Source organism: Amblyomma americanum, chromosome 3 (genome assembly GCF_052857255.1).
Source record: "Amblyomma americanum isolate KBUSLIRL-KWMA chromosome 3, ASM5285725v1, whole genome shotgun sequence".
In the NCBI taxonomy this organism is placed as follows: domain Eukaryota; kingdom Metazoa; phylum Arthropoda; class Arachnida; order Ixodida; family Ixodidae; genus Amblyomma; species Amblyomma americanum.
Window position 1 is genome coordinate 121,407,839 of NC_135499.1, and position 26,846 is coordinate 121,434,684.

The 26,846-nt window shown below is 45.6% G+C and overlaps 1 protein-coding gene across 1 annotated transcript; it reads right to left on the minus strand.

Annotated features, from left to right (window-relative positions):
- Positions 1–706: 706 nt before the first annotated feature.
- On the minus strand, positions 707–26,576 carry LOC144124857 (uncharacterized). Its single transcript, XM_077657771.1, has 4 exons — positions 25,028–26,576; positions 22,719–23,135; positions 14,749–14,937; positions 707–4,186 (listed from the first exon to the last, which is right to left on the minus strand). Exons 1-4 carry the CDS (start codon positions 26,218–26,220, stop codon positions 3,781–3,783), a joined length of 2,205 nt encoding a protein of 734 aa, XP_077513897.1. The 5' UTR covers positions 26,221–26,576; the 3' UTR covers positions 707–3,780.
- Between the last annotated feature and the right edge of the window lie 270 nt (positions 26,577–26,846).

Here is a 26,846-nt window from a genome sequence, read left to right on the forward strand (position 1 = left end):
ATAACCAGGCTATCCGACACAACCCTGAGGCTTACTGCTGTAAATAAATTGTTTTAACAGCCATGAAACTATAAAACTGAGGTGGTTTGCAAGGCAATCTGGAGATCAGGGATTTTTCCATGTGTACTAAGAAAAATTTAACACCATGCTCATCAGTCCCTTACCAAAATTCACCGCTTCATAGCAGATTTACAAATTACTTCAAAACTCACAGTTGATTTCTTGGGCCACATAACTTACAGTATAAGCCAGACACTTGATTGGCAGCATTAAAATAGCGTGCAATATCTATGGGTCACTAGTGACACATGCTCAATGGGCACGATATGGAAAGAGTTAAAGAGCTTCCGAACACACTTGCACACTGTTTAGTTTTCACTCCTGACCCTGAACACCCATTATGCTATTAACATGTCGTTCAATGTGCCAGAAGAATCTGAGATGTATGACACTACTGGCATACTTCTTTTACCGGGTAGGAAATCGCAACACTTATCAAGATGAACCGCCAAAAACTTTAACGTAGAGAAGCTGCGTGCCGCTACACACGGGGTGTTCCACATACTGCTTCAACTTTCCGCATGCTGTTGAGAAGCAGAAGACAAAGGAAAGACATCCTTCATGAGAGGTGACTAACAACAATGTTAAATTCATTAGAAAACCTAGAAGCCCTCTTACAAAGTGATGAAAAGAGCTTCACACGAGATTTTAGGATTAGTGCAGTTTATTCTGAAAAAAATCGGTACAAACCAGAGATAACGTGAAAAGAAGAAGCCAACACCACTAGTTCTTTACAGCAAATAGTTGAAATTCTTTGCAAAATAACTGCTTCAAACTACCATCCCTTCCACTGTCCTCACTGCGAAATCTGGCAGTTTGTACTCCTCAGGACGCAGGCTCAAATTTCTCCACGCTTGTCACACATCAGAACAGACACAGACAATGTCGTCCTTAAACTAGAAATGCACCAGAGAGATTCAAAACAAAAGTGACTAATTATCACTATGACTGAACACTACCAGAGAGTTCCTCACGACCTGCAGAGACCATTCATAGTGACACTCGCACACAAACACACACGAACACGCACACACCCACATCAAACATTCATTCAGCCTATAGCCACCCAATACACACAGCTGTACTATGGCTTTGCAGCTTCATGACAATTACGAAATGTGTGATTTCCATCATTTAAAATTCTGTGCATTAAACCAAGTTCGGCCAAGAGTAGCACGATAAACAAATTACAGGAAGGGTGTGCAAGAAATGAGTGGTGGGCCTAGCAATAAATGACGCTGAAATTTCAGCCTCCAGATGATGACGACAGCTCACACTGCATAGAAATACTTAAGCTTAGTACACAAAATCCAGTATGCAAAATTCTCCCTGACCCGTCGGCACAATGCATTAACTACCACACATACTCGTCTAAGGGCCGCATTTTATTTCATGGCTTGGACAGCGTGTGGCCCTGGCACAGGAATGGCATTTTTCCATATAATTTTTCAGGCTACAGCGGAACCCTAATTAAACATCCCCCTTTTAAGCTGAGACGTGCATTCCTATGGAGAATTTGCACAGCCCAGGAGAATCCTTAATACATAATGCACTGAATGTATGGAGGACAGGACGCGTGTCTGATGACCGGAGCGAATTAAGCGCCGAGAGTAAAACAAGTTGCTATATTGGCTTACTGGCGAATGAATGTCACATGATTCTAAGTAATTAAGATCCTACAATGGTCCAGCGCTCGATTGACAGTAATGATGCCTAGGTCAACAGCAATCAGCGGCAATCAGCCGTTCCCTACTTTTCGCTCGCTTCATTGTCGATGGCCTTGCAGAAATCAATTATACCCCCATTTTAATGTAACGTTTTTCTGTGATGGTAAACTGGCAAAAGGGGTAGCCTTTCTATTGTAAACTAGGATTATATTCAAAGTACTTTCACTGCGGCTTCAATGCGAAGCATGCTAGGCCTAGCGACACCAAGCAATTTGCTTGCTACTACGTTGCATCACCACATCACAAGGAAATGTGCCGCTAGCGTGGGTGTATCCCATTTTAGCTTTTGCGCAGAACAATGCTTTGTCCTGTCTGGTGCAAACACCAAGCACACAAGTCGAGTTAGCAGCGCTGAGGCGTAATGTGTTCGTTGTTCCAGGCAGTCTGACACATGGGACGACGCACCCATGGTAGTACAGCGTGTCGCAGCCACTTATTGTCTATTAGCTCCCAGCAGAACATACCCCCAGGCAAAATTATTAAACACATGAAACAATTCTTTTGGCTGATTTTTTTGTTTTTTGGATTGCCAGCTGTCAAGTTGAGGTTGCAGCCCTTACACGAGTACTATATAAGGCAAGTTTGGTGCATGCCGATCTGGACCGAGAGGGAGTACAACAAAGATTTCAGTTCAACCACCACTCATCACGGAGGAAAACGTCAACACTAAGGCTAAGCATTCTATTAGCACATTGTTACAAACACAAATCCCGATAATCACATGCATTGCTCTAATGCAGGCTAAGGTAACAATGTACTTCGGTTGTTCGAGGCGGAAAAGGCAGCAAAACATATACACCAGCTGCAATGAGAAACTTTACGTAATTTTTTATTCACTCTTTAAACCTTTGAAATTTAACCCTTTGTCACCTACTCATTGCTGAATACCTTCCTACTCATCTTCCTTCATACACACAAGAACTTTGGCAGCATTCAATGAAATCTGAGTAGCCCCACAGTGCAATAAAATAGTGGCAATGTGAGCCAGACACTGCTAGATTGTGACCTGTACTCCAAGCATTGCAAATTGTGCATAGACGATGAAATTTCTTCCAAAAAATCCATTATACACCAAGCCACGTAGAAAGCCACGGCACAAAAAATTAAATCATTATCTAATTTTTAAACTAGTTTTTCATGCACGCTGTCATCAACAGATTTATCATGTTGTTACAAAGGATTAAACTGTGCATTCTGAATGTGCCAAGTGGTTACGAGAAACTTTGCAGTGTGGTAGATGAAATAATGAGATCAAGTGTACAGCAGCACATAATTAAATAGTATTTTCAAAACCACAAAAAGAAATGCACTTTGGTTGAAGCATACAACTACAGAAACAACCTTCGAAGCTTCCTTAGATTTGATCCCAAGAAATAAAAAGGAAAGTCATTTCTTAACCTGGCATTAAATTCAATGACCACACAACCCTGGCTACGCTCAGAGCTCTTGATGGTGGTAGTGCTGCTAGCTGTATGCATGGTTCTAGCCTGGCAGCCCCCCCCCCAACTGCTGCTGCACAATTATATAACAGCTATAACATGTCTTCAAACGTGTTGCTATGCAAAGGGCAAAAAACCCTTAGGAACCATTTCTCTCAACTTTAAGGTTCAAAACGGCACATGAGCTATGCCAGCCCATGTCATTTCACTTTCACCAAGCCGTGGTAACTTCTCTTTCAAAACGTATGCATTCATACAAATTATCACTTCAAATACATCATTTTTCTTAATTACAGCCGAAAACTAAAAGTGACATGCAAAAAAGCAAAGTCCATGTTGCCAGCTACACCCCTACACCCAAATTACATTGAAAAGACCCACAATTTCATCAGGGTATTTTGTATCCCATGGCCAGAGCACCAACAGAAATGTACACCATTCACCTCATGATATGTAGCACTAAATATATTTCACTCTGGTAAAACAATGCGATTATATACACATACAAGACAAGACGACAATGGTCCTCTAATGTCGTAGTAAGGGGTATGCAATTATCGAACAACATCACCGAGCTTCAGGTACTGCGCTATGGCGCGCCAGCAGTCGGCATTGAGTGCATCCAGCTGCATAGTGCCGTCACCAGCCTCGCAAACGACCGCCACTTGCACAATACCAGCGAAGACCATGTAGTTCTCCTGCAGGTAGCACCTGGCCCTCTTCACATCCAGGGACACCTGCTGCTCAGATTTCGCTGACAGCGCCATCAGGTGTTCCCGCAGCGACGCCGTGCCGCACAGCTCATCGAACGCGGCGGCACAGTGATGCTCGGCTGACACCGCTGGTCCCCCATCAAGGCTCATCACAAATCGTGCTGCCTTGTTGAGCAGGGCCTGGTTGCTCTCCTTGGCATCGTCCATGGCCGCGCTAATCCTCACCACATCATCCCAGGCAGAGCACCTGAGCAGTATTAAAAGGAAAGTTGTGTTTGTGTTGCATTGGTATCAAGGCATACAAGCATCTAAGGCTATCACGCACCAAACGTTATGTTAAAATCAACACACCGAGTTAGAAGCAGTAAATGTTCCCTTCCCTCAGCAGTAGAATAACCATGACAAACCTACAATTGTATTTTCTCCCAAGAGTAACGTAGGGTGACAAAGAATGTGTTCACCACAAAACAGAGTTAGCTGCTAATTTTTGCACTACCATGAGCACTCCCTTCGTGTTCTGCAGCTGGCTGCTCTAAATTGGGGTGCCACACCGAGAGGCACTCCTGCGCGCCAGTCTCGACAGCAGAAGTCCTTTGTGCAATGGCGACCCAATTTAAGAGCGGCAAGCTTCAGAACAGTGGGGGGGGGTCTCTCTTTCGTCTGCTCACAATAGTACTTTTGCACACGTACCTATATAAAATGCAGTGTAGTATGACCATATCTCCACATTCTTCACATAGTGGTTTCTCTGGTTTTGTACGAGGAGGGGTGAATGAAAACTACATCCCTCAATAGCTTTTTACTGCAAGCTGAACTGAAAGATGATCGATTAAAACGAAGTATGGGATGTCTTCTTTCTGAGATGCACATCCCTTTCTAAGCAGTCCCCATCAGTGGCCGCACAGTGCCAAAGGTAAGCAACATATAAAACAAATTACTGTAGTTCAAAAGTATGCCCAACCATTGCGAGCTGCATCAGCATAAAGCATGAAAGGAGATACAGAAACATGCCTTCCCCAGCCCACGCTGCCAAGTGTGTGCAATCAACGAGGTAAAAAAAAAACATTTCAGTGCTAACAGTATTGTGTATCAAGTGCAGAAACTTCCAAGATCCCAAAACGAAAGGCAGCAGAGCTGTGTGCCCACACTTGTGATGTGTTACCTTGACTGCAAATTACAGACATCGAAAACGAAACAAGTGTACCAAAACTGCATGTTAATAAGTTACACAAGACACCCTACACAATAGTACATCGTATTCTAGTATTTACTGCTGATGCCCTAATCAAGGCTTGCTGAAAAAGAAATGCAACTAATTAATTTCTTGTCTGTACTCCTTTAAATCTAATGCATAAGATTTTTGTGTCGTTTGTCATGGCAGAGCTTCAAACATGCTTAGGAAATGAAAATATGAAGTTTGTATATAGCACGCATCTTCAATGTTCAACAGTCATCATAATGGTTGCAAACAGTACTACAGTAGAACTGCCAGCATACAAGATGTCTTCCCAACACTGACAAAGTGCAGGCCCGAAGTCACTGGCGGATACTCTGTTCAGCCTGGGGTCCTCACCACCATCAGCCTAACAACGTCTGCCACAGCAGAAAGGCCTCTCCAATATTCTGCAATTAAACCCATCATGTCCTGTCCCTATGTACGCCAATTTAATGTTCCCTGCAGTGGTATTCATTCTGAAAGGTGAGAAAGTGCTGTTACGCAATTTTCATGAATGACCTTCCACATTTAATTTCGATGTAATCGCAAGGCAAGGGCCCATCTTGCAAGGTTCTTGACCGATATGTATACATGGAGAATTTCTGCTCCAGCAGCCAATGGAGCAGCTGTCAGAACAAAAGACCTTGCAAAAAGATACTCATCAACAGAAACAGACAAGAAGTCAGCTGCATGAAGAGTATTACCGTGTTTATCCAAATGTAACTTTTTTTTTTACTGATAACAAAAGTAAGTAGTTACCCATTATGCTACAATTGAACCACATGCAAAGCAAATTGTGAAAGCTGCATAAGGACCTGCCGAGGTAGCTCTATGGCATTGGTCCTTGCAGCCGACCCGATCCCCAGATCACTGGTTCGAATCCTAACCGCAGCGGCTGTACTTCAAACGAGGCGAAGTACAAAAATTCCGATGCGTTGTGTGATGCCAACAAATGCTAAAGAGCCCCACGTGGGCTAAATTAATCCACAGCCCTCCACAACGCCATCCTTCATAGCCCGTCTGTCACTTTGGGAAGTTAAACCCACAATTTACAATTTGCATAAAATTGCTTACAACAAAGTAAACACTCATCATTAAGTTTACCTGAAGAAAAAATACCACTAAATTTTTTGAGCAATTCCTCAATATTGTTGAATGTCCAGAAAAGAGCTTCACAGAAAAAATGTCGATCAAAATGGCATTCCTTCATGCGTAATGCACTTTTTCAGATAAAATGCAATTCTAATGACCAATGAAGCCTGTAACTTAGTCATCTCACACAGTAACAATCGGCAGCCTTTTTTCCTTAGAACAGGCAACGACCGGAATGGCCTTCCATCCAAAGTGGCGACCATCGTCAATCCCGTTCACTGGTCGTCAATGGTCATCTATCCGAAATACCATTTTGTCAGCCAACCCCTCATATATTGTCCCTTGAGGACCTTTGACGAATATTAAACAAATAAATAAACAAACAAGACTAGTAGCCTGTGGTAGTTTGGAAAATGCAGCCAGCACAGCAAGCAGTGGGACTGCCACCCTGCAGCAGGTAGCAGCCACATCATGAAGATGGCTATTAACACTCCCAGGAAGGAAACATTCGCACCGGCACTGAGGAGCAGTGGACTTGAACTGCGTTTTGAATGCGGAGGACAACAGTTAGAGTCTTGTTTTATTCTTTTTATTCTCAAAAATCTCCCCTGGTTGTCTTCCCATTTAGGTCAGGTATTGAGATGCCTGGGGCTTGCAATTTCTTTCTTTATGGATCACTAACAATGTTGAACAATAATTATTGGGTCTCAAGCTAAAAACTACCAGTGCAAAATTAATGTGCGGTCTCTCTTTGGTGTGTCATCTCTTTTAGGTCAGCCATGTGAGCGGTATTTTTACATGGGCGATGAATCCCTTGCTAAAGTAAAGGTGACCGTGCATCCCCAATATTCTGGAAACAGAACAGAAAACAAATGGCCCAAGTATATACCTCATCAATCCTCTTTTCCTTGAAGAGCCCCGTGACACCTCCTTTAATGTTTCGACAGTTCTTCGGCCAGCTCAGCTAGGCTACCCTCACCAGACAAGGTTCAAGCACTGAACGCCAGGTTCAGTTTTAAGTGTCAGCATAACCACATTCAGAGGTTCTCATTACCCTGCATTGCTTTGCAGGTCTGATCACATCCATCGAGGGCTGTGCTGCAGCAAGCGAAAATTGAGAGCTGAAGATTGATTGATTGATGCATACTGTTGTCGGAAAACTTTGCTATGTGGCAAAGACCAACTGCTCTCATTTGTGTGCATTTGCGTATGTGTGCATTTGCGTATGTGTGCATATATACAATTTCAACCGACAAAGAGGGTTTGCAAAGCGTGAAAAAAATGGTAGTTTTTGGTACTGGGCACAAGCTTGGCCGCTGAAGCAAATGGTCCTAGTGCAAAACTTGCTTTGCAAGGGGGATGATGAAACTTCTCTTGCTGCAGCAGCAGAGGGTGCAGGAAAAAATTTCCGAGCTTTAAAAGACACAGGAAGCATTTTTCCATGTATTTTTCTGTGTTAGCAAGTTCCAGTATGCCACATAGTGACCATGTATCGTAGCAGGAGCATGTTACCGTATTTACTCTAATCTAGGCTGAGCAGACACCCGAAAGTTGAAGGTCAAATAAAAAGAACTTTCCTCGAATGCAAGCCAGCTGAAAGAAAGTTGAAAACGACAGCACGGGCAGCACGCAAACTACATTTACTTCCATGAACCTGCTCCCGCTCACTCCTTGTCATCGCTAACCTCATCCTCTGTACAGTGCAGTCTTCTGTGGCATCAAGTGCTTTGAAAATGCTGCACTTTCGGAACAAGCATGCAACCAAGCTTTCTGGGATGTGAACCCAGGCTGCAGTAATCCAGCTACCGTAAAAACCGGAATATAGGTCGAACTTTTTTCAAAAAACCATGGTGAAAAGTCGACCCCCGTCTTATATACCGGTCATTGGCGGAAAAAATACGGAAGTCTTGCAACAATGGGTGGCTGAAGTCAACAGCCTCCATCACCATCACCATCAGCAGCAGTGCCGCCATTTTGCGTTTCAGTAGATGCAAAGCGGAAGCTAACGGCAATTTACCGTCGCCTTCAAGAAAAACACGATTAAGTACGAGGAAGCTCACGTGAACCTGGCGGCACAGCGCGAATTTGGAGTATCCGAAAAGAGCATTCAGTACTGGCGGAGGCAGAAGCTGCGTATTACAACTTGCAGCAACCAGAAAACATTTTGTGGGCAGATTGTAGTGTATCGAGAATAGGAAGGAAACGTTGCGCTGCGAGCAAGATCGCTGCCTGTGACTGCCGAATGCATCCGCGTGAAAGCGGCAGAGATCGCGCGTGCCTCTAGACTCACGAGAGCGCAATTCAAAGGCTCGCCATCCTGGTTGCGGCGATTCATGAAGAGGAAGGCTTTGCTCTACGGCGCTGTACTTGTCTGTGCCAGAAACAAACACGCGGGCCGATTGGTGCGCGATATTGTTAAAAAATTTGCCGGGTGTACATACAAGCAGCATTTAAATGAAATTAAATACTGTCACCATTGTGCAACCTCTCGAGTCGCATTTGTTTCAAAGTAAGGATGTCTTTCGGTACTTTTCCCATTGAAAAAGATCTTTTTCATTTTTAGAATTGATTAGTTAGGGGGTCGACCTATATTCCGGTCCGACCTATAGTCCAGTTTTTACGGTAGCTACATCTCCTAGCGATGCGCGCTTGATGCAGCCTTTTGGAATTCGCTCACACATTTCACAGGCCTCGCTCCCTTGCCAGCTGTCTACCTTTGGCCTGTAGCACTTCTGTGGAGGTCACTGGAAGTGACGCTGACCTCCGAGATTTCAAGAACTTTGCCAGTGCTGGTTCCCCTTCGGAGTGGTGGCCTTTCTTCGGACCTCTGAAGGCCCTCCTCATCACAGTGCTAGCAAAAAAAGTTTATAACAAATACAACGACAAAATCCTCGAACATAGCCGAACTAAGAGTTTCATATCTCGTATTTTCGAATAAGCAATCGGCCTAGATTCGAATAAATACGGTATTTATGCTTCTGTCACGATAGTTTATTAGTGCCTCAATGCAAGATAGACTTGGCCGAGTTCGGTGGAAGCTCAGATTCAATGCAAACGGTGAGGTGTCGAGAATCATGGCAAGAAGTGTCGAGAAAAAGTGAGAAGTGTCGAGAATCATAGTCGTGTGTGCAGCAAACAGTTCAGGAAGTGAGACTGCAATCATGGAGTTATCGCTAAGCTGCTTACTAAGTACAGCAAAAGCTCGTTAATTCGAACTCAGTAATTCCAACAGACGCCCGAGTCCTGGCGCAGCCCTGTGTATTTCAATGGGGGAAAACTCCCGAAAATTCGAACAAGTCGGCATCCGCTACAGTTAATTCGAACTAGGAGCCACTGGCTGGCACCGCTCCTCGTAGATAGAAGTTCACCAATAGCGAGCAAAACACGTTCAAAATTTACAAAAGATGTAAAACAATGGAAAAAAAAAAACAGCCGAGAGCACAAGCCTCACGGAGCCCACGTTCCGGTGCATGCCGTGGCAGGTTTTCGCTGCCGGAGCACTCGCCTGCGCCGCTGACGCTTCGGCGCAAGGCGTTCCAGGTTTTCGTTGTGCCGCGGTGGCTGGGTCGCGATCATGTGATGTAAACAAGTTAGTAAGGCTACAGTGGCCTAGTATGGCGGTTCGGGCGATGACGGCTTTTGTTGGTGCCGCGAGCGCGAGCTACATGGACAGCAGCATGGAGACGCTGGAGCCCTTGGGTGACGCCGATATAATTGAGGCTGCATGCTCCCAGCAGATGTCGCAGGGCTCATGTGCAGTGAACACAGCCGACAGCGATGAGTCCAACGGCAGCGACAAAACTATGCCACCGCTAAGTGCACGTGAAGCAGCATCGGTGGTCGATGTTGCAGCACGCCACTTCTCTGTCAATGAGAACACTGACATTGCTTTCATTCACAGCGCAGGAGCTTAGTGCAGGAGCTTTGGGCAAGCTGCAGATGATGCTGAAGGAGTCTCGGCAGAAGAAACGCAAGCAAATGCTCTTCGCCGGTTCCTTTTAATTTTGACAACCCTTCCCTGTAAATAATTATGTTTTGGAGCATAAATAGCGTCATATATTCCAGCACTAAAGCTTGCTGCTTACGCAAGCGCATTCTAGTACTTGTTTCTGGCACATAACTGGCTGATCAATTTTCATTTGCCACTAGGACCAGATTAATTCTCAGAATATGCCTGCCACAAACATGTAGTAGCGCCTAGCTCGCGATAACGAGTCTAGATGTGACTGCTTCGGGTTCTGCCCGTGCAGCGGGGCGCTATAACTGCTCATTCTAGCGTATATTCGATAGCTCGAACTTCACTCAATTCAAACAATTTTCCGGTCCCCTTCGAGTTCGAATTAATGAGCTTTTACTGTAGTGCCGGACAGACGACGACGCCAAAAGAGCTGGCTGAAACACGCCTCCACAGATCTAGTATGATACCCACTACACTACTACTCTAAAATACCGTATATACTCTGGTAATGAACTCACTCACTCGCGCAATGAACCCGCCCCCTACTTTTGTCGTCCATAGTTACTTTCTTTTTTTTTAGCCTTTAGCTTTTTGTAGCGGGTTCCTAAGTTTTCCAGCTGTCCTCAGCCCAGACCTTGGCAGCACGCCAAGGTGCTGCCCGCTTTGCGCTGCTGTCCAGAGCTCCTGCCCCTCTAGCCCGATATAAATTCTGTGCAAGCACAGACAAAAAAAACTTACCAGTAATACTACTGGTGAAATCTGGTTACTTCTTGCAGTAGGAAAAGAATTAAAATGTAGCCTTCAGTCATGGTCGACTACTCCAGTTCAAGGACAGGCGCTTGGCACCTATGGCTATGCTAAGAGTGGAGGCCTTTCCCAGTTTAGCGGGTTTCACCTCCCAGTTTTTTCATTTCTTATTGTACCATGCAAATAATGCACACATATACATTACTTGTTTAGTCATCAATTTTTCACTAGCCTCTCTATACGAAGTAGGTACTCACACCACTGATGTGGTGGCAAATGTTTTGACGCTGAGCAGCTACTCAAGTGTGATCAAATGAAGACACTGACATTTTATGCAGTGCCATTCTGTGTTTAAATCGGCTTTAACTAACTTGATGGTAACATAGTACATGTAATTCTTGCGCCCTGCCGTTTATTCTTTTCAGCTTATGTGGTAGCTAAAACAGACCTGGTCTGCGTGGTATGCTTGTTTGCGTGGTATGCTTACTTTTATTCTTTGCTCATAACTTCGTGTTAAATGACTGTTAATTTGTTTGATTGTATTTGCTGTAACCTACTGATTTGCGCGAGCCATATTCTTGTTCACATTTTTGTGTTACTTGTGACTGCTGTTCCTTTGTTATTTTGTCTACTGTACCCCACTCCCCTCTGTAATGCCCTCGGGCCCTGAGGGTACTGAAATAAATAAATAAAACCTAAGATGCAACAGTTTTGGTGCTTGGCATACAAAGCATGTTCTGCGTCAAGCAGACACCAAGGAAGCTTCATGAACCTTACTAATACTCCTGTTACATGAGCTGTTTCAAAGCTCACCGAGTTAACTGTCATCAACCAAATGGGGATCGGCTAGTGCCACACCGCAGTTCTGAATGACAATTGAACTTGAAAGAGAAAGCCAATAGAGCATTATGAATGGTGATCACTCATGTTTAAAAATAGGGTTTTTTAGGTAAACCGAAGCTTTTTCCGGCACAGTAATGGCAGCGTTGGCGGACGCCAAAAAACAGACGAATTATCTTAACTAGCTAAGTGATTAACTAATTCTAACAGTTAATTTTTAGGTATTACCAATCGGCACCTGATTACAATTAAGAGATTTGTAGCCGGCCGTTAATAATAACCATATCAGTTTTTAGAATTTCGAGAACTCCATTACTCTCGCTGCTGTAGCACGACAAAATTTGGCTACATCATGCTAAAATACATGCACATTTGAAAAGTATGCAGGCAAAGCAACCCCTCCAGTGGTCGTAACTAGTCGAAATAGCCAAATTTTGTAATGCCACAGTGGCGACAGTTGAATAGCTTTTCCCGAGCAACTCAATTAACAAACCACTAAAACCACTAACAATATGGCTAAGCAGCTTCGTGTTTTTACTACATGCTGTTAGGCCTTAGTGCTGTGTGTTGGATTGCATGCACATTACTCAATGATCACAAACTCAATGTGCTGGCAGCGACACATCTGGATGGACTACGAAAATTTGATGACCGCTGATTGAATGGGCATCGAGATTGCCCACAAGACAAGGGGATAACTACAGGTTCCTGATTAGCAGCTCAAATTTTACCAGAAACGCTAGGCAGGAGGTTACACAATTAAGCCAAAAAAAATTGAATGAATAAAACAAAACTGTACAAGTTGCTGAAACAACCTCAAGGGTGGCACCACTTAGGATAACTGCATCCAACTTTTGTTAGTCGCAATTGACTACACAGGTCTTTCTCATTACACTGATGTGCGGTCGGCAGCAAACGATTCATTACTGCCAAATAAATAAGGTTTAAAATTTGAACATCTTTTTTCCTGCCACTTGATTCAAATTCACAATATCAGGACTAGGAAGGACTCCATGATAGCCACTTCAAAGTATCTAGCAGTGTAGCCCACGCTCAGGAATCCACATACTGCTTCGACATAACCACACTTCGCTTGCAGAAACTGCCTGTGGCAGTGATATCCGTTTCATTTGTTCACCTTTTCTAGCTTATAAATCTCCATTTTCAGCAAAAGTAACATCTTTATCACTAGAACACAGTAATCTGTTGACACAAGCCACCTTTCACTTCTCAGTGTTGCTTTAACGACCGTCCTAAGTGCTATTTTGACGACTAGTATTAAACAGCCTTGGCTGCACACACAAAAGCAGCGAGTAAAAATGACATATGGTAGAACCCCGATAATGCGTCTCCCGTTCATGCGATCACCTGCCTTTTTCGACAAACTGGCATGGGCTCAGTAAATCTCCCATTGGGATAATACATTAAAAGCCCTGATTGTACAAGATACATGCCCCGCTTCATACAGCAGCCGGCAGGAACCACCCAGAATGAGAGATGCTGGTGGAGCACCCCGACGCTGGATTTTCTGTGACATGAGTTCCTTAACGCTATCACGTAATAGCAGTTCATGCTCAGAAGGAGCGCAAAACGAGACGTAGCAAATAATGCATCAGACGAGCTGACATTGACAGCAGACAGCAGCGACAGTGATTCTGGCACCGCCAGCAGAGGCACAGTGGGAGCAGGGGATTGCAGAGTCTGTTTCCTAGGACAATGGTGGGTGGGCACACAGAGAAAGGGGACATATGGGAAAAGCCAGGCGCTTTTAACAACCCCTCACTCTCCCCACCCCCCGTGTAGCAGCATTGTGCGAGCTGTGGAGAAGATGGCGATGGCTGCTGCAGCAATCATGTGATCCACGCGATCACAAAATGTTTCAACGTTTGCGATATCGAGTAACAATGGTTTACCGAGACCATTTGCTAGGCAATTTTGCCTACTTCCCATTCTGAGGTGCTAGAACAAGCCTTCATATGAAAATTGCGGTAAGGAAAACCTTCAGTATTTTTTTTAATTACATTCTACCGGAAAATCTCATTACAGCAAATAAGCAAAAGATATAAAAAACATTTCATATAGCAGAAATTCGTAGTAATGTAAAATTTCGGCAAAAACTTGTGCAGAAGTACTGGCGGCAACCAGAAGATGTATCCCGAAGTTCTAGCGCCATTTAAAAGCTGTTCCTGGCGATTGAGGAGGCCACAAAAAGCCGAGCCCTAAATACCAGTTAGGTTGGCTTCCCCACAGCACCGGTGCGGGGAAAGTGCACAATGATACTGTGAAACTAAATTTCGAAGAGCACAGTCAAGGCATACATCCTTCGTTTTTACCAGCTACAGCTCCAAGAAGTCGACCTGTACGCAGCCATATTCGGTACATTTAGGGCTCTATAATACGCAGCATTAGAAATGCTTTTTTCAATATCAAAGAAATCCAATCAAAACATCTTCTTGGTAGCAACAAGCTGTGCATGCAGATTTGTTACCAGAAAAACACACCAATGTAATGAGCATTTGTGTCGTTTCAAGTGAATTTACCACAAAGCAGTTGGTGCTCAAAATGGGCTTTGCACAGTCAGAAAACAAGGAGGCAAAGACAGCAAGGTCATCCACAGGGCCAGGCCACCAAGAAGTGCCATCTCTGCTCAAACAAGTTTTTGCAGTACTAACTGTTAATGCAAAGGGTACTGTGCAAAGTGAGTTTATGGTCATCATAGTCGAGAAGCACACATTCAGCCAGGAGTGAGTGGAAGGAATGGGGGAGCGTTTGTGACTGTAGTCATTTTGTCTCCATGCAGCCAATCGTGACCAGGGGGCAGGGACATCACATGGGTGCCTTGCACAAGCTGCAAGTTTCTGTGCATCATAATCATTATTGCATGCCAGCGACCACTGATTTTTCACATTACTGGCTATGTAACTGCCATCCAATTTTTTCAGTCCAGGCAACTCACCTGACACTTATCCTTGATAGGAAGACATTATTGGTGATCATCTTGAGAAGCACGCCAACCACCGGATCCGAGATGCTGTCAATGCTCGCAATGTTCAACTCGACCAGGCTCCTCTTGCACTGTGCGACCATGACAGAGAGAGACTGGGCCATCTTGAGGGTTAGTCGAGAAGTGACCAACGAAAACTTCCTAGAAGGAAAGCAGAAGGTGCAGACAATGCTTTGCTTTTAATAAGCATAAAATGTTTTTTGCTCCTATTTTTGGTTTGGTTTGGTTTATGGGGATTTAACGTCCCAAAGCGACTCAGGCTATGAGACACCGTAGTGAAGGACTCCGGAAATTTCGACCCCCTGGGGTTCTTTAAAGTGCACTGACATCGCACAGCACACGGGCCTCTAGAATTTTGCCTCCATCGAAATTCGACCGCCGCGGCCGGGATCGAACGCGCGTCTTTCGGGCTAACTTTGCTCCAATTTTTGGTAATCTCAACCATGGCCGAAAGTGTTGCTGAAACCAACACCGGGAACCACAACAATTTCTGCCCAAAGTACTTTTACACATCAGAAAAATAAATGTTTTCAGCCAACGCGGAGCTAGTAGCAAGTTACTGGCACTTCAGACAACCGGGCTATCACATACTCATGCCAATATGGAGCCAGTAACACAGTTCACTCACACTTCAGACCACCAGGATATCAAAACATGGTGAAGATAGTGCACTAATCCGGCACTTCTAAACATGAGGTGCACTTGCAAGAGAAAGAGGCTGCACCGAATGACAGATGGTATTATCAGTGGTCGCCACCTATCGGCTCACTAGCGCACCCTCTGGGCTCAAGCCAAGAGGGTGGGCTGTTTGGAATAAAGGGACTTGGAATTTGTTCTTCAGCAGTGTGAAGCAGCTCTCAACGACCGTCCACAGCATGAAGATGACCCTCAAAGCAGGCACCCAATCTGCTCAGTGGCTAGGCCTGACTCTGCAGCCACTGGACACATTTGACTTCTCAAACCCTGCAAGCTGTTCCTTGTGAAAGTCTTGCTACAAGGACTACGCTGCCAGCTCTAAACTACAAAAAGGCTCTGAAACATCCAAGTATGTATGCTTCTTTACTGCATGGGCCCAGACACTCGCTCAGTCCTGGACACTTTCTCTTGACGCAGTCTCGTTAGCGTCCTACGACACCGCTGTCTAACGCTCCTCTGAGCACTTCGTTCATCCTGTAAATGAACTCAACGAGTGGTCCCGCTTTCACAAGCGTGTCCAACAATCTGGCAAGAGCGTCGACACAATCTACACTGAACTCTGCAAGTTAGTCAAACGATGCAACTACCCTTATCGACAATTGGACACTTGGTTCGCAACAGGTTCGTTGTTGGTGCGCATGATGTACTTGTCTTTCAGTGCAGCTCGTACTAAAACAGAGCCACATAAAAAGCTTGGACACAAGTTTGTCAGTCTGAAAACGCTGACAAGGAACATGCACTCGCAACCTACTTCGCAAGGGATGGTCAACAATGATGCTGGCACAGTTTAAAAGTTCCCTTCGCGACGGCATGTGGACGCCAGAGCAACTCGCTCAATATTTTTTTTTTTGCGGCCACACGTTTTACGCACACTCAAGAGTGCCCAGCACAGAGCTCTGTCTGCAATTACCCCAGCAAGAAAGGCAGTTTTGCTGAAGTTTGCTGTTCCAGAAAGTCAAAGCAAGCTAAACTACATGCTATCCAGCTGCATGCTCTGTAGTTATTAACTGCCAAAGCCAAGTTCGTGGATGTCATACCTGGCAACTAAACAGGCGTTGACAGGAACTGGAGGCCAACATCTCCGTGTATTGTGCTCATGCTTGGCACTTATATGTTTGCAAGGGAAAGCAAGTTCTCAGCGCCTCTACATCATCGAGTCCCTTTCTGTACCAGTACTTGGTCTACCTCCTATCCAAGCCTTCGGAGTCAAAATTTCTTGGTGTCGTGAACACACCTGCTCCAACATTTCATGCAGAACTGTTCCATGGCCTCAGCAGACTCCAAGACAAGTGCACAACCCGTCTACAGCAAAATGCTGTACCATTCTTACTTAGTGCCCCCCAATGGACTCCTATCCCACTACGAAAGGCTGTTCGGCAAGAACTCAAGACACTCTAAAAGTGAACTTGAAATCAGGTCTCAAACAACAAGAAGCAGCTCCGTCCATATTGGCAAGAAAGGGAGGAGATAACTGTCAGAGATGAACCTTACACGAAAAAGTGATGCTGTTGCTATGCTGGCTTATCAAGGTCAGTCAAGGATACAAGGATCGCACCGACATGGAGAACGATTTTTGCATCTAAAAGACTGCTAGTGACTGCGACCAACGCCATCAGGCCAGAGATCTGCCATCACTTCAAAGTAGCGAACAGGTCCGGATTCGGCCAGACCATGTGCGCACTACAGTTTTGAGCCATGCTCAGCGTCCGAGGCTGCCTGTAGTTGAAACTGAGCATGGAACAGTTCTACAGTGAAATTACAGACACCGAGTTCCCTTCATGTTAAAGGGGCTGTGAAAGGGGGTCTCAACAAAGATGCGATGTGCCTTGGGTGTTAAAGGACGCCGCTTCACAAATATCCTCCAGCAAGAATTTTTTGGATGCGTTTTGTGGAAGCTGTTACCTGTAGCCAAAATTTGAATTGCCGCATCTTCGCGCCTTTCCCTCTCCTCTCGTCACTTTTTGCACGCTGAAATGACAGCGCTCCTCCACCGGCTACTCACACTCGCCCCCTCCGCCGGCTGACGACGCACGCAAACCAATGCTAGCAGTCCGCTGCTGACATAACGAGCGCTACATGACGCAGAGCGTGGATTCGGGCGTAAGCCCAGTACCACACCGCAGGTCGCCGCTAGGCACGGAAGCGAGAGTTTTAAAAATTGTATTGTAAATTATAGACTTGCTTTTGAGGTCTTGTACGCAGCATGAACACTCGTTGGCCTGTACTCTACACAATGCAATTATTTTATAGAAAAACTCAAGCACCCTTTTCAGGGACCCTTTAAGGTAAACAGGTTGCCCACTTCTCCAACCTGCCTGCTCAATGCAAGTGGCAGCAGCATCTCAGCCCTACCTATGGCAACATCATTTACACTATTTCACGTGACCGCGGTGAAAGTGTTGTGTGCACCCGTGGCAGCAGACATGTCGCTCCACTGGACCACTTGAACTTGTGACTAGAGGGAGGAGATGGAGTGGCCGCCACCTATCAGATCCCTAGAAGCACTCTCTGGGCTTAAGCTGAGTGAGAGGTGGGGTGTTCAGAACATAGGGATTTGGAATTTGTTCTTGAGCAGTGCGGTCGATGTCTCACTCTCGGCGGCATGACTACCTAGGAAAGCCACACGACAGTATTGTTTGAAGAGCACTGGCAGTAACTGAAAGAACCAGTAGAGTTGCCTACTGCACCGAAACAAAAGAGAAGGGGATATTAGTACTTAAGGAAAGAAAAGGCACAACAAGCTCATTTCACGGTGAACACCTGAAATGCACTCTGAGGGAAGTGAGGAAGGATGCAGTGAAAGAAGGAAAGGAGAAAGAGGTACCGCAGTGGAGGGCTCCTTACAGCCCTTCATCGCCCTTATAGGTCAACTTTCATATCACTAAGTGTTCTATGTGTTCTATGATCATGCAGCACATCCATGCACTCAGTGGCAGCAATGCTACGACCAATGATGGTGCTTCACAAGTCACAGGCGCAAGCATATTCAGAATCCGGAAAGCTATGCATCCGATTTTGATACCAGAGCAGAGAGACCTCAAACTAATCAACGACAGAAGCATTATGCAACCACAAGCAAAAGGGAGAAGATGACCGCAGGCAGCTGGCTGAAGAAAAAACGAAGCGGACAAATGCCACCCTGCGCTGATCCTCTAAACCATTTCATGCTGGTACCTATTTTCACAACAAGACAGACTGCAGATCATTTTTTTTTTGCAGCTCAGGCAACAATCTTCACAAATTTTTCCAGCAAAAAAGTTAAGCACTAATTAAAAACACAAGGACACCTAATTCCATTATGCGGAGACAATGTGATAGCATTAACAGCTAGTGATGCCTGTACTGGAGGTGACGGTCACTTCCCTCCAGCCAATGAGTGAATTTTATGACTGGCGAGGCATTCCGCCTCCTTAGGGCTTCCAATGCTATCTCATTAAAGCATTTAAAAGTTAAAGGCAGATTTCTGCTACCACAGTGCAGGAATATTTTTTGCATGAGTAACTACACACGGGCGACCATAATGACGGCAGGAGGGGGAGGCGATTGACATGATGCATATGTCGAGGAGTTGTATTTGTCTACACTATACGAGACTTTGCTTCGTAAGACATTGCTCTTTCTAAATGATTTCGGTTTTCCAAGGCCAATTTTAAAAGTGGTGGCTCTTCACCAACCGTGGTTTCGAAGTGTCTAGTAATGCACCAAAGACCTCTGATGCCCGTTTTTCAGTTTTAGCATGCTATCACTATACTCTATTGCATAGGGTCTATTACATAGCAGGCAACGTTGCGGAGCCTGCAAAAATAGTACGCCCGCAAAACTACATTAGTCCACCACGCATCATTAGTTCTCAAAACCTCGAGGAGTACCGTATTTACTTGTGTAATTTGTGCACTTTTTTCCTTTAAATTAATGCTTCAAACAGGGGGTGTGCAAATTACACGAAAATTTTCTGAACACGTCCAATAAATGCTACAAAGTTAATACGCGCAATATATATTGTATACTGCCGCTCATTTATAGACTCCCAACCCCCAATTCGCATCTGGCATTAGCCAAAAAAAAAAGTTGACTGAAAAATGTAAGGTGCACACCCCTCCACCCTGCCCCACATTACGTAGTTCACCACAGGCGCGTACTTACTCAAAGCAATGAACGCGCTATGATACATTCACGAAGCCAGCAGTGGGAGGCAAAGAAGATAGCGGGCGACATAACGACACTCTTGCGCGCGGCCTGGCTGACCAGCAGCAAACCGAAAAGCAAACAGTTCGCAGTTTCGTTTCGGATTCGGGCACACAAGCAACTGTTCATCCGGGAAAAACAACCATCAGCGCGAGCAAGCCGGGTCAACGGTGCACAATTCATGCCCTCGTCACTCACACCTTCCAGAACTGCACACAGCGACGTGGCTGCACCAATCCTCCCAGGCCTGACATGTGTGCACCCACCTACATGCTGGTGGTCTGGCGCAGCAGACAGCCCAAAATATGCGAGTGAAAGGTTTTTTTTTTTTCTTCAAAAATTCCCGTAAAAAGTGGGGGTGTGAATTATATACAGAGTAAAAATGGTGTTTGGATGAAAAAGTGGTAGGGGTTTAACGTAGTTGAACCGAGTAGACATGCAAAAGCATGTGTTCATTCTTCAATTGGAAGGGACACTTAACCTACACCTTAAGGGTACGATGCAATAGCTTTGGCAGATTAATGACCCTATATGCAGAATTGGCCATTCTCTACTTAACACTGAGTGCGACAAGCCCTCGTAGCACTACTAGCACAGTGGTTAAGTGATGCGAAACTGCACTTGCAGGTGCCTGTTTCTATCACACCACCGGTAGGGATTGCACAACACACATTGATCTTCCCTAGCAACTGCTCAAAGCCAATCATTAATTGCCACGTGCCTCCCATTGGCTACAGCTGGCGCGACGCTCCTCCTAACTAACCCAAGCTTACCCGAGTAACTCTGGCACGCTCGGGTTTGTTCGGAGCATGGGACAAGACAAAATTCTTGCTCGAGGTTGGTATGTTTGGAGTGGTGCTTTCGTACTAAAACAGAGCCGCATAAAATGAAGTGCTAGCATGGAAATCACGGCTAAAGTTGTGAGGTGCTCAGTGTTCTGGCCCTCTGGCTATAATGTTCACTGGGTGTGAACAACTTTTTAGGCACAGATGGAGTCCGAGTGATTCACCATACCAGCCACATGTCTTACTGCCACATGTCATTCTTACTTCTTGAAGTCTCGCCAAATCGCAAGACGAAAATGTGGCAAGAGTTTAAGTAAAACGAAGTCCAGGGCACTTTAGGCTTGTCGCAACGAAATACGCGTGTTCACTATGGCTGTATGGAGAACTACTCTTTCTTGGTAGCACTGACTGCTATGCATGAAATAGAGTATAAGACCTCCACTTGCCAATTTCACCACTGTCTGTATGGCTAAGCCTGCCATAAAATAAACTAATCTATATGGCCACAAGAGGGTTTCGAACCTGCGGCGGCGTTAACAGATCAGCTTCGGTGGTCACTGCATTAGACCACTACGTCATCGACGCAGCCGAACATCTGACATTTTTAACTTGACAGTCCCTCGCGCTGTGCTTTGGATGTCATCTTCATCAACATCCACCCGTGTCCAACGTATCCGAACACTGAAAGCAAAGTGAAAACCGAAGCGCTAGCACACCTAATTCGCATTTGGCCTAACCATGCTAAATCATCAGTCATTTTTTAAAGCTTCATGTTGTGCGGGATGGAAATGGCCAAGAGCAGTCTATAGATAATTCATTCACAAAATTTACTGGTAACTCTAGGCGTTCAAAGTAGATAAATTGTGAACAAGATCTACTTCTAACAGTTCTTCCATACTGTCACAAGCAATGCATGCAGCACGGGCCACCCATGAGTGGTGCTACTCTCGTTCCGCATTCCAACTTGCGCGACACAACCACACATCTCGTCATTCCAAAGATGGAAGGCTTGAAAATGGAAGCTTGGCTTGCAGAATGCATGCGCCTAACCTCGCCGGTTTCGGTGATACTTATCTTTAGCTGCCAAAGGCATTCAAATGGGCCGCGAAATTCAGTGTTGCTTTTGAACGCAGCACTCCTTTTAAATAATGTGACCTCTGTGCACATTAGACAGGGTCACTGACAGTTTTGAGTGGCCATCAAGCTCTTGGAACCAGGAATTTTCCACCTGCCATTCGCATTTTTGCAACAACTCCCAGTATCATGTCAAAAATGGTGAAGATCCCAGGAATGTACCATAAAAGCTCAAATAGAAACATATTAAGCCTACAGACAATTCAACACGGCAGCTCATGCTTTGCGGGATCAATGCCAGAAAAATGCCATTTCAAAAAACTGAACTTTTGTGTTTTGCTTCATCTGAACATTGGCTGGACACACACACTAGTCATAAAGAAGGCTGACAGTCTCAATAAAAGAATGAATAAATCCAAATGTTTGAAGTCTGAAAAATTTGCCACTGGCTGCAGTAGCTTCGGTCACTACAGCTTTAGTCAAATAACAAGCTCCTACTGGTGATCATGGTTTATGGCGGTTTAACGTCCCAAAGAAACTCAGGCTATGACAGATGCCGCAGTGAAGGGCTCTGGAAATTTCAACCTCCTGGGGTTCTTTAATGTGCACTGGCATTGCACAGTACACGGACCTCTAGAATTTCGCCTCCATCGAAATTCGACCGCCGCAGCCGGGATTGAACCGTCTTTCGGGTCAGCAGCCAAGCGCCATGACCACTCAGCCACCGCAGCGGCTAATTGGCGATTATGGTTCGCCTATTGCATGAAGCACATTTTCTTTTTTTTTAGAAAATATCTTTGAATAAAGTTGGTGACAATTTTCAGGAGAATTAAGGTCATCTCTGTACTATTAGGTTTGGCCAAAATTCGGAGTTCTCACGGACGATTCAAGAGAGTTGACAAGCATCAAGACATCAAAACAAGCACAGAAAGAGCTGCATCTAGCAATGGCCCCTAGTAGGACTGAAATGAACATCCTGTACTGCACTAGGTACGTCGAAGTTGCCACAAAAGTTTGATAGGCTAAGTGACATTTGGCCCCTAATCAGACCCCTGATATATGTGACAAGAATGCGAAAAAAATCTACCTCCTTTGCGACACAAGGTTCCCAAGCCTTACTGTAAAGAACTGCGCTGGTCTACAGGGCAAACTTTCCGCACCAAGCATGGCATCATGACATACCTCAGACATGGGTTTTGTGTCAAGGCAGCAAAGACCTCGACCAGCAGTGAGCCAGTCTCCTCACTTTCATCATAGGCCCTGTGCAAGTCCAGGTGAAAGGACTGAAAACGCCCGCATGCCTTCAGTGCCGAACTGAGTGCACTGATGAGGGCTCCCGGAGTGGTGCCGTCATCTGCAGTGCCGCCACCCATGTAGTCGATGTGGAGCGAGCGCAACGAGCGATTCAGGGCCAGCGAGGCATACACAGCGCACAGGACGTCGCCGACAAAGCCCCAGTGGCAGATCTTCACCTTGGCCGCGCATCCGAGGGCCTGTGCCAGGGCTGGCGACACAAATGACGGCAGGTGCACAAACAAGGAAAACTGGACACGGCCAGGAGACTCGAGCTTGAGCAGCTCGAGGGTGGGATTTGTCTCCCTGAAAATGGAGTGAGAATAACACATTTAGAGCATGGGAAAAAAAAAAATACATATAGAAGTGACATATTATTCTGAACAATGCGAAAACCCAGCAATAGCTGCTACACTGTGCTACATGTACAATTAAAGCTAAGTCACTAAAACAAAGCAACGTCACACAGATAACCACCCCTTTCTATCCACCTTTCCTAAACCCTTTTCGTTTCGGATGTCTTTGCCAAAATCAAGGATCAGGAAGCGTGTCATTCACAGCTATCACTGTAAAGCAACGCTTGATCGACCCAAGTTTACTTTGGACCAGGCAGCTAGTTGTGCGACTCGTAGACAGTATTAGAATTTGACACATAAGCCTCAAATTTTGGACAGGCTCAGCTAGTTGAGCATAAACTAATGCCACACTTGAACGAGCAATTTCGCAAGCATACACGACCCTACTTTCTACACTTTTTCTCAATTTGAAAATCAGCGCCTTTCCATAAGTCTAGGCCACCGAAAGTGTCACTCCCAGAGACTTTTGGTCAAGTGAAGAATGAGGAACAGGGTGCTTCTACATTGAACACAGAACTTATATTGTCGACTGCCATACTTCGCAACAAGAGGGCCAGATCGGCTTGCTCGCAGACATAAGGCTGTATGCCATTTCAGCACATTGTTGTCAGCCTATAACCCCTCCGTGGACTGCAATTGTCAGTTTGTATTCACCTGCAAGAAGCGGACTACAGCCCACGGTCAAGCCAACTGAAAATAACACTCAATAAATGACTGAAATATATTCTCACTTAGTAAATATTCTTGCAGCTAGCCTCACTTTAAAAGATTCTTGCATTGAACACTGCCAGGTTCAATTTCTAAAGGAGCTGCTTTCTGATCATTTTTAGAATGTTTCAATGTGTTGCAAGAAATGACCCTCAGCTCGGTCAGTTGCTCTGCTGCTGGTTGGCACTGAGGGCTGATTCACAGCTGACGTGGCTAGTTCCTACACTATTGCGGCCAAATTCTGTTCTCGTGAGGCGGCCCGTTTTTGCCACTCGTGAGCCTTTCTAGTGCGGTTGCACCTTGACTGACACTGCCTCACTGGCTTTCAGTGCTGTTGTCCGGGGCCAGGCAGCACACCAGGCCTGGCTGTTCAATGCCATTGGCAGTCGTACCAGTGAAGAACTGCAATGGCTCCAAGATTTTAACTGTACTGCACGCCTCCTGCAAGTGAGCTAGATACTAATTGCCAACACAGTCAGCATGTAGCATACATCTTTGGCGAGTATGCTACAATGACATGCCTCTGTGAGCAAGCTTAATGACAAAGTAATAATGAGTACCAAGGGCTCCTGTCTACTAAAACCTTTTTAATCCATGAAGCTGCTAAAATGCATTAAAGAAAAAACTGTGGGAGGCTGGCTTAGGAGCTCAAAGAGAAAAAGCCTTTCCTTGTTCTTGCTCCTTGATATGGTGTGCACTGCACCCCAGAACTCAAGATAGTACTGATGGCTTGCACATATCAGACGCCATGACTCACTGACAGGCAGAGCTTTCACAAAGCATGTCAAGGCATGTGGCAATAAGCATATTAGAAAAACGCATGGCAGCCACTGTGGTGACTAGAAGTGTAGCCCGTCAATACCAATTAATTTCCCCGATAAAGAGGTTTACCCATCAGTGGTTCAAATGACAGCATGGCATTATGAATTAGCCACTTTTGCTGGTAAATAATAAGAGTTAGAACAAAGCTAGCTACTGCATAATACTAGCCCTGTGAACCATAAAAAAAAAGAAGGTAAATAATAAGAGTTAGAACAAAGCTAGCTACTGCATAATACTTGCCCTGCGAACCATAAAAAAAAGAAACTGAATACTTGGGCAGTCACCTTAAATGAAAAGGTTCAACATACTTACTGCATAATACGTGCTGTGCTGCTTATCTCCGGCAGCACAAAACTCTTCAGGGTCGTGTTGGCAGGGAGGCTCGAGCACAACTTGCTGACAATTTCTGCTTCAAGGGAACAATTGCGCAAGTTGAGATGCTCCAAAGTGCGGTTCGTAGACAGTGCCTTGGCAATATGTGTCGCTCCTCTGATATCAAAACTGCAGTTTAGCAGCGACAGTGTTTGAAGCGGGTGATGCTTAATCAGAAATTGTGCCAATGCCTCTCCCATTGTGTCACCAATAGATGTTGCTTCCAGTGTCAGGTGCTGAAAGGATAGGACACCTTCCAATGCAGCAAACAGGTCATTCAAACAGCGTAGACAAATCCTCCGTCCGCTCGCAAAGCTGTAATTAAGGTGCTTGCAGCTCATGCCAGCTTTGCATAAGCCCACCAAGCAGAGCTTCTGAATAACCCTGCTGCTCCTGAAGACCTCTGCCATGGCGTCGCAGGCTGAAGACCTTGTGCTGTCCTGGAGGGTCAAGTTCTTCAGCCCCTCACAACCGACTAACGCGAGGAGCAGGGTACCTGCTGATTCTGGGGACAGCTGGTTTCCGACGAGTATGACGCCACGGAGAGTCGGCGCGTTTCCCCTCAGCACTTCGGCCACCTTAGGAGCGAGGACATCGCTGACGTTAACGTTCGTGAGATCGAGTTCACGCAGACACTGGGGTGGACCGAAGGCTTCGAGAAACCCGCTCTCAGGATCAAGCCTGTAGCGCGGTTGCACCACGACGCGTCGCAGGTTGGGCGCCGGTCCGACGATAAAAGACGACACGAAGGAGAGCCGCTCGAAGTGTGTTCGGTCATACACAAGGACCTCGTGGATGCACTGATGCTGTCTGGGCAGCCATGCCATGAGGAAAGCGCCGTCATTCTCGTTGCCCCCACCGCGGTACCGAGCCCCGTAGTCGTCACCGTCGTCATAGGAGCGCAGACAAAGCTTGCCCGGTTCAAATTCCGTTAACACTAGCCTCGTCGGCCGCAAAGCCTTATTCCATGAGGCCAGCTGGTCGATGAGCCAGCAATCTGAGAACGCGTCCGCGGAACAGGAGCGTTCGGTGCTTAGGCCACGTAGCAAGCGTTCGAGGCTCCAGCGCCAAGGATAATGGCTCTCGTCGCCCCCTCCTATCCTTTGCTGTAGGGACCGTAACGCAAAGTCCATGCTGGTATCCAGGGTTCAAAAAGTCACAAAATATGCTGTCGGCGCCGTAATATCAGAGGAAGCTGGTCTTCTTCCTCCAAAGAGATGTATGCTGCGCTTGAGAGAAGAAGCGTCGGTACTCACGCGGCCAGGCACGAAGCACGCGAGGTCATTCTGGAGAAATGAGCTCGCGCTTCTTGTCTTAATTTCCTGCTCTTCAGATGCTTCTGAGCTGATACCACTGATAGCACACTATCTGATCAACAGCGGGGGCGTGCTCGGGAAGCGCAGCATTTGCAAAAGCAGCTAAGCAAACGAAGCCTACCACGCTTTCGAACACGAGAGCCTCCACCGCCAATAGATTCCGGCTTCGTTCTGACTTGTCTTCACGGCAATCTTCACAAGTTCAAACTAGCCATAAAAAAAGTAAGTTTTGGTTTCGGTTTTGTTTTTTTTTTCACTATATTCCAGTGAAGGGAATACAACTGGCAGAGAACTGTTTCGACCTGCATTTGTCAGAATAGCTCTGTTAGTCAGTATGCAGACTGTTCCGAAATTAAACGCGTGCTATAAAATGCTTATTTCAGATAAACTGATGAATTGTTCGAGCTCAGGTTTTGCACTGAAATGGCATTTGGCCGGCAAAA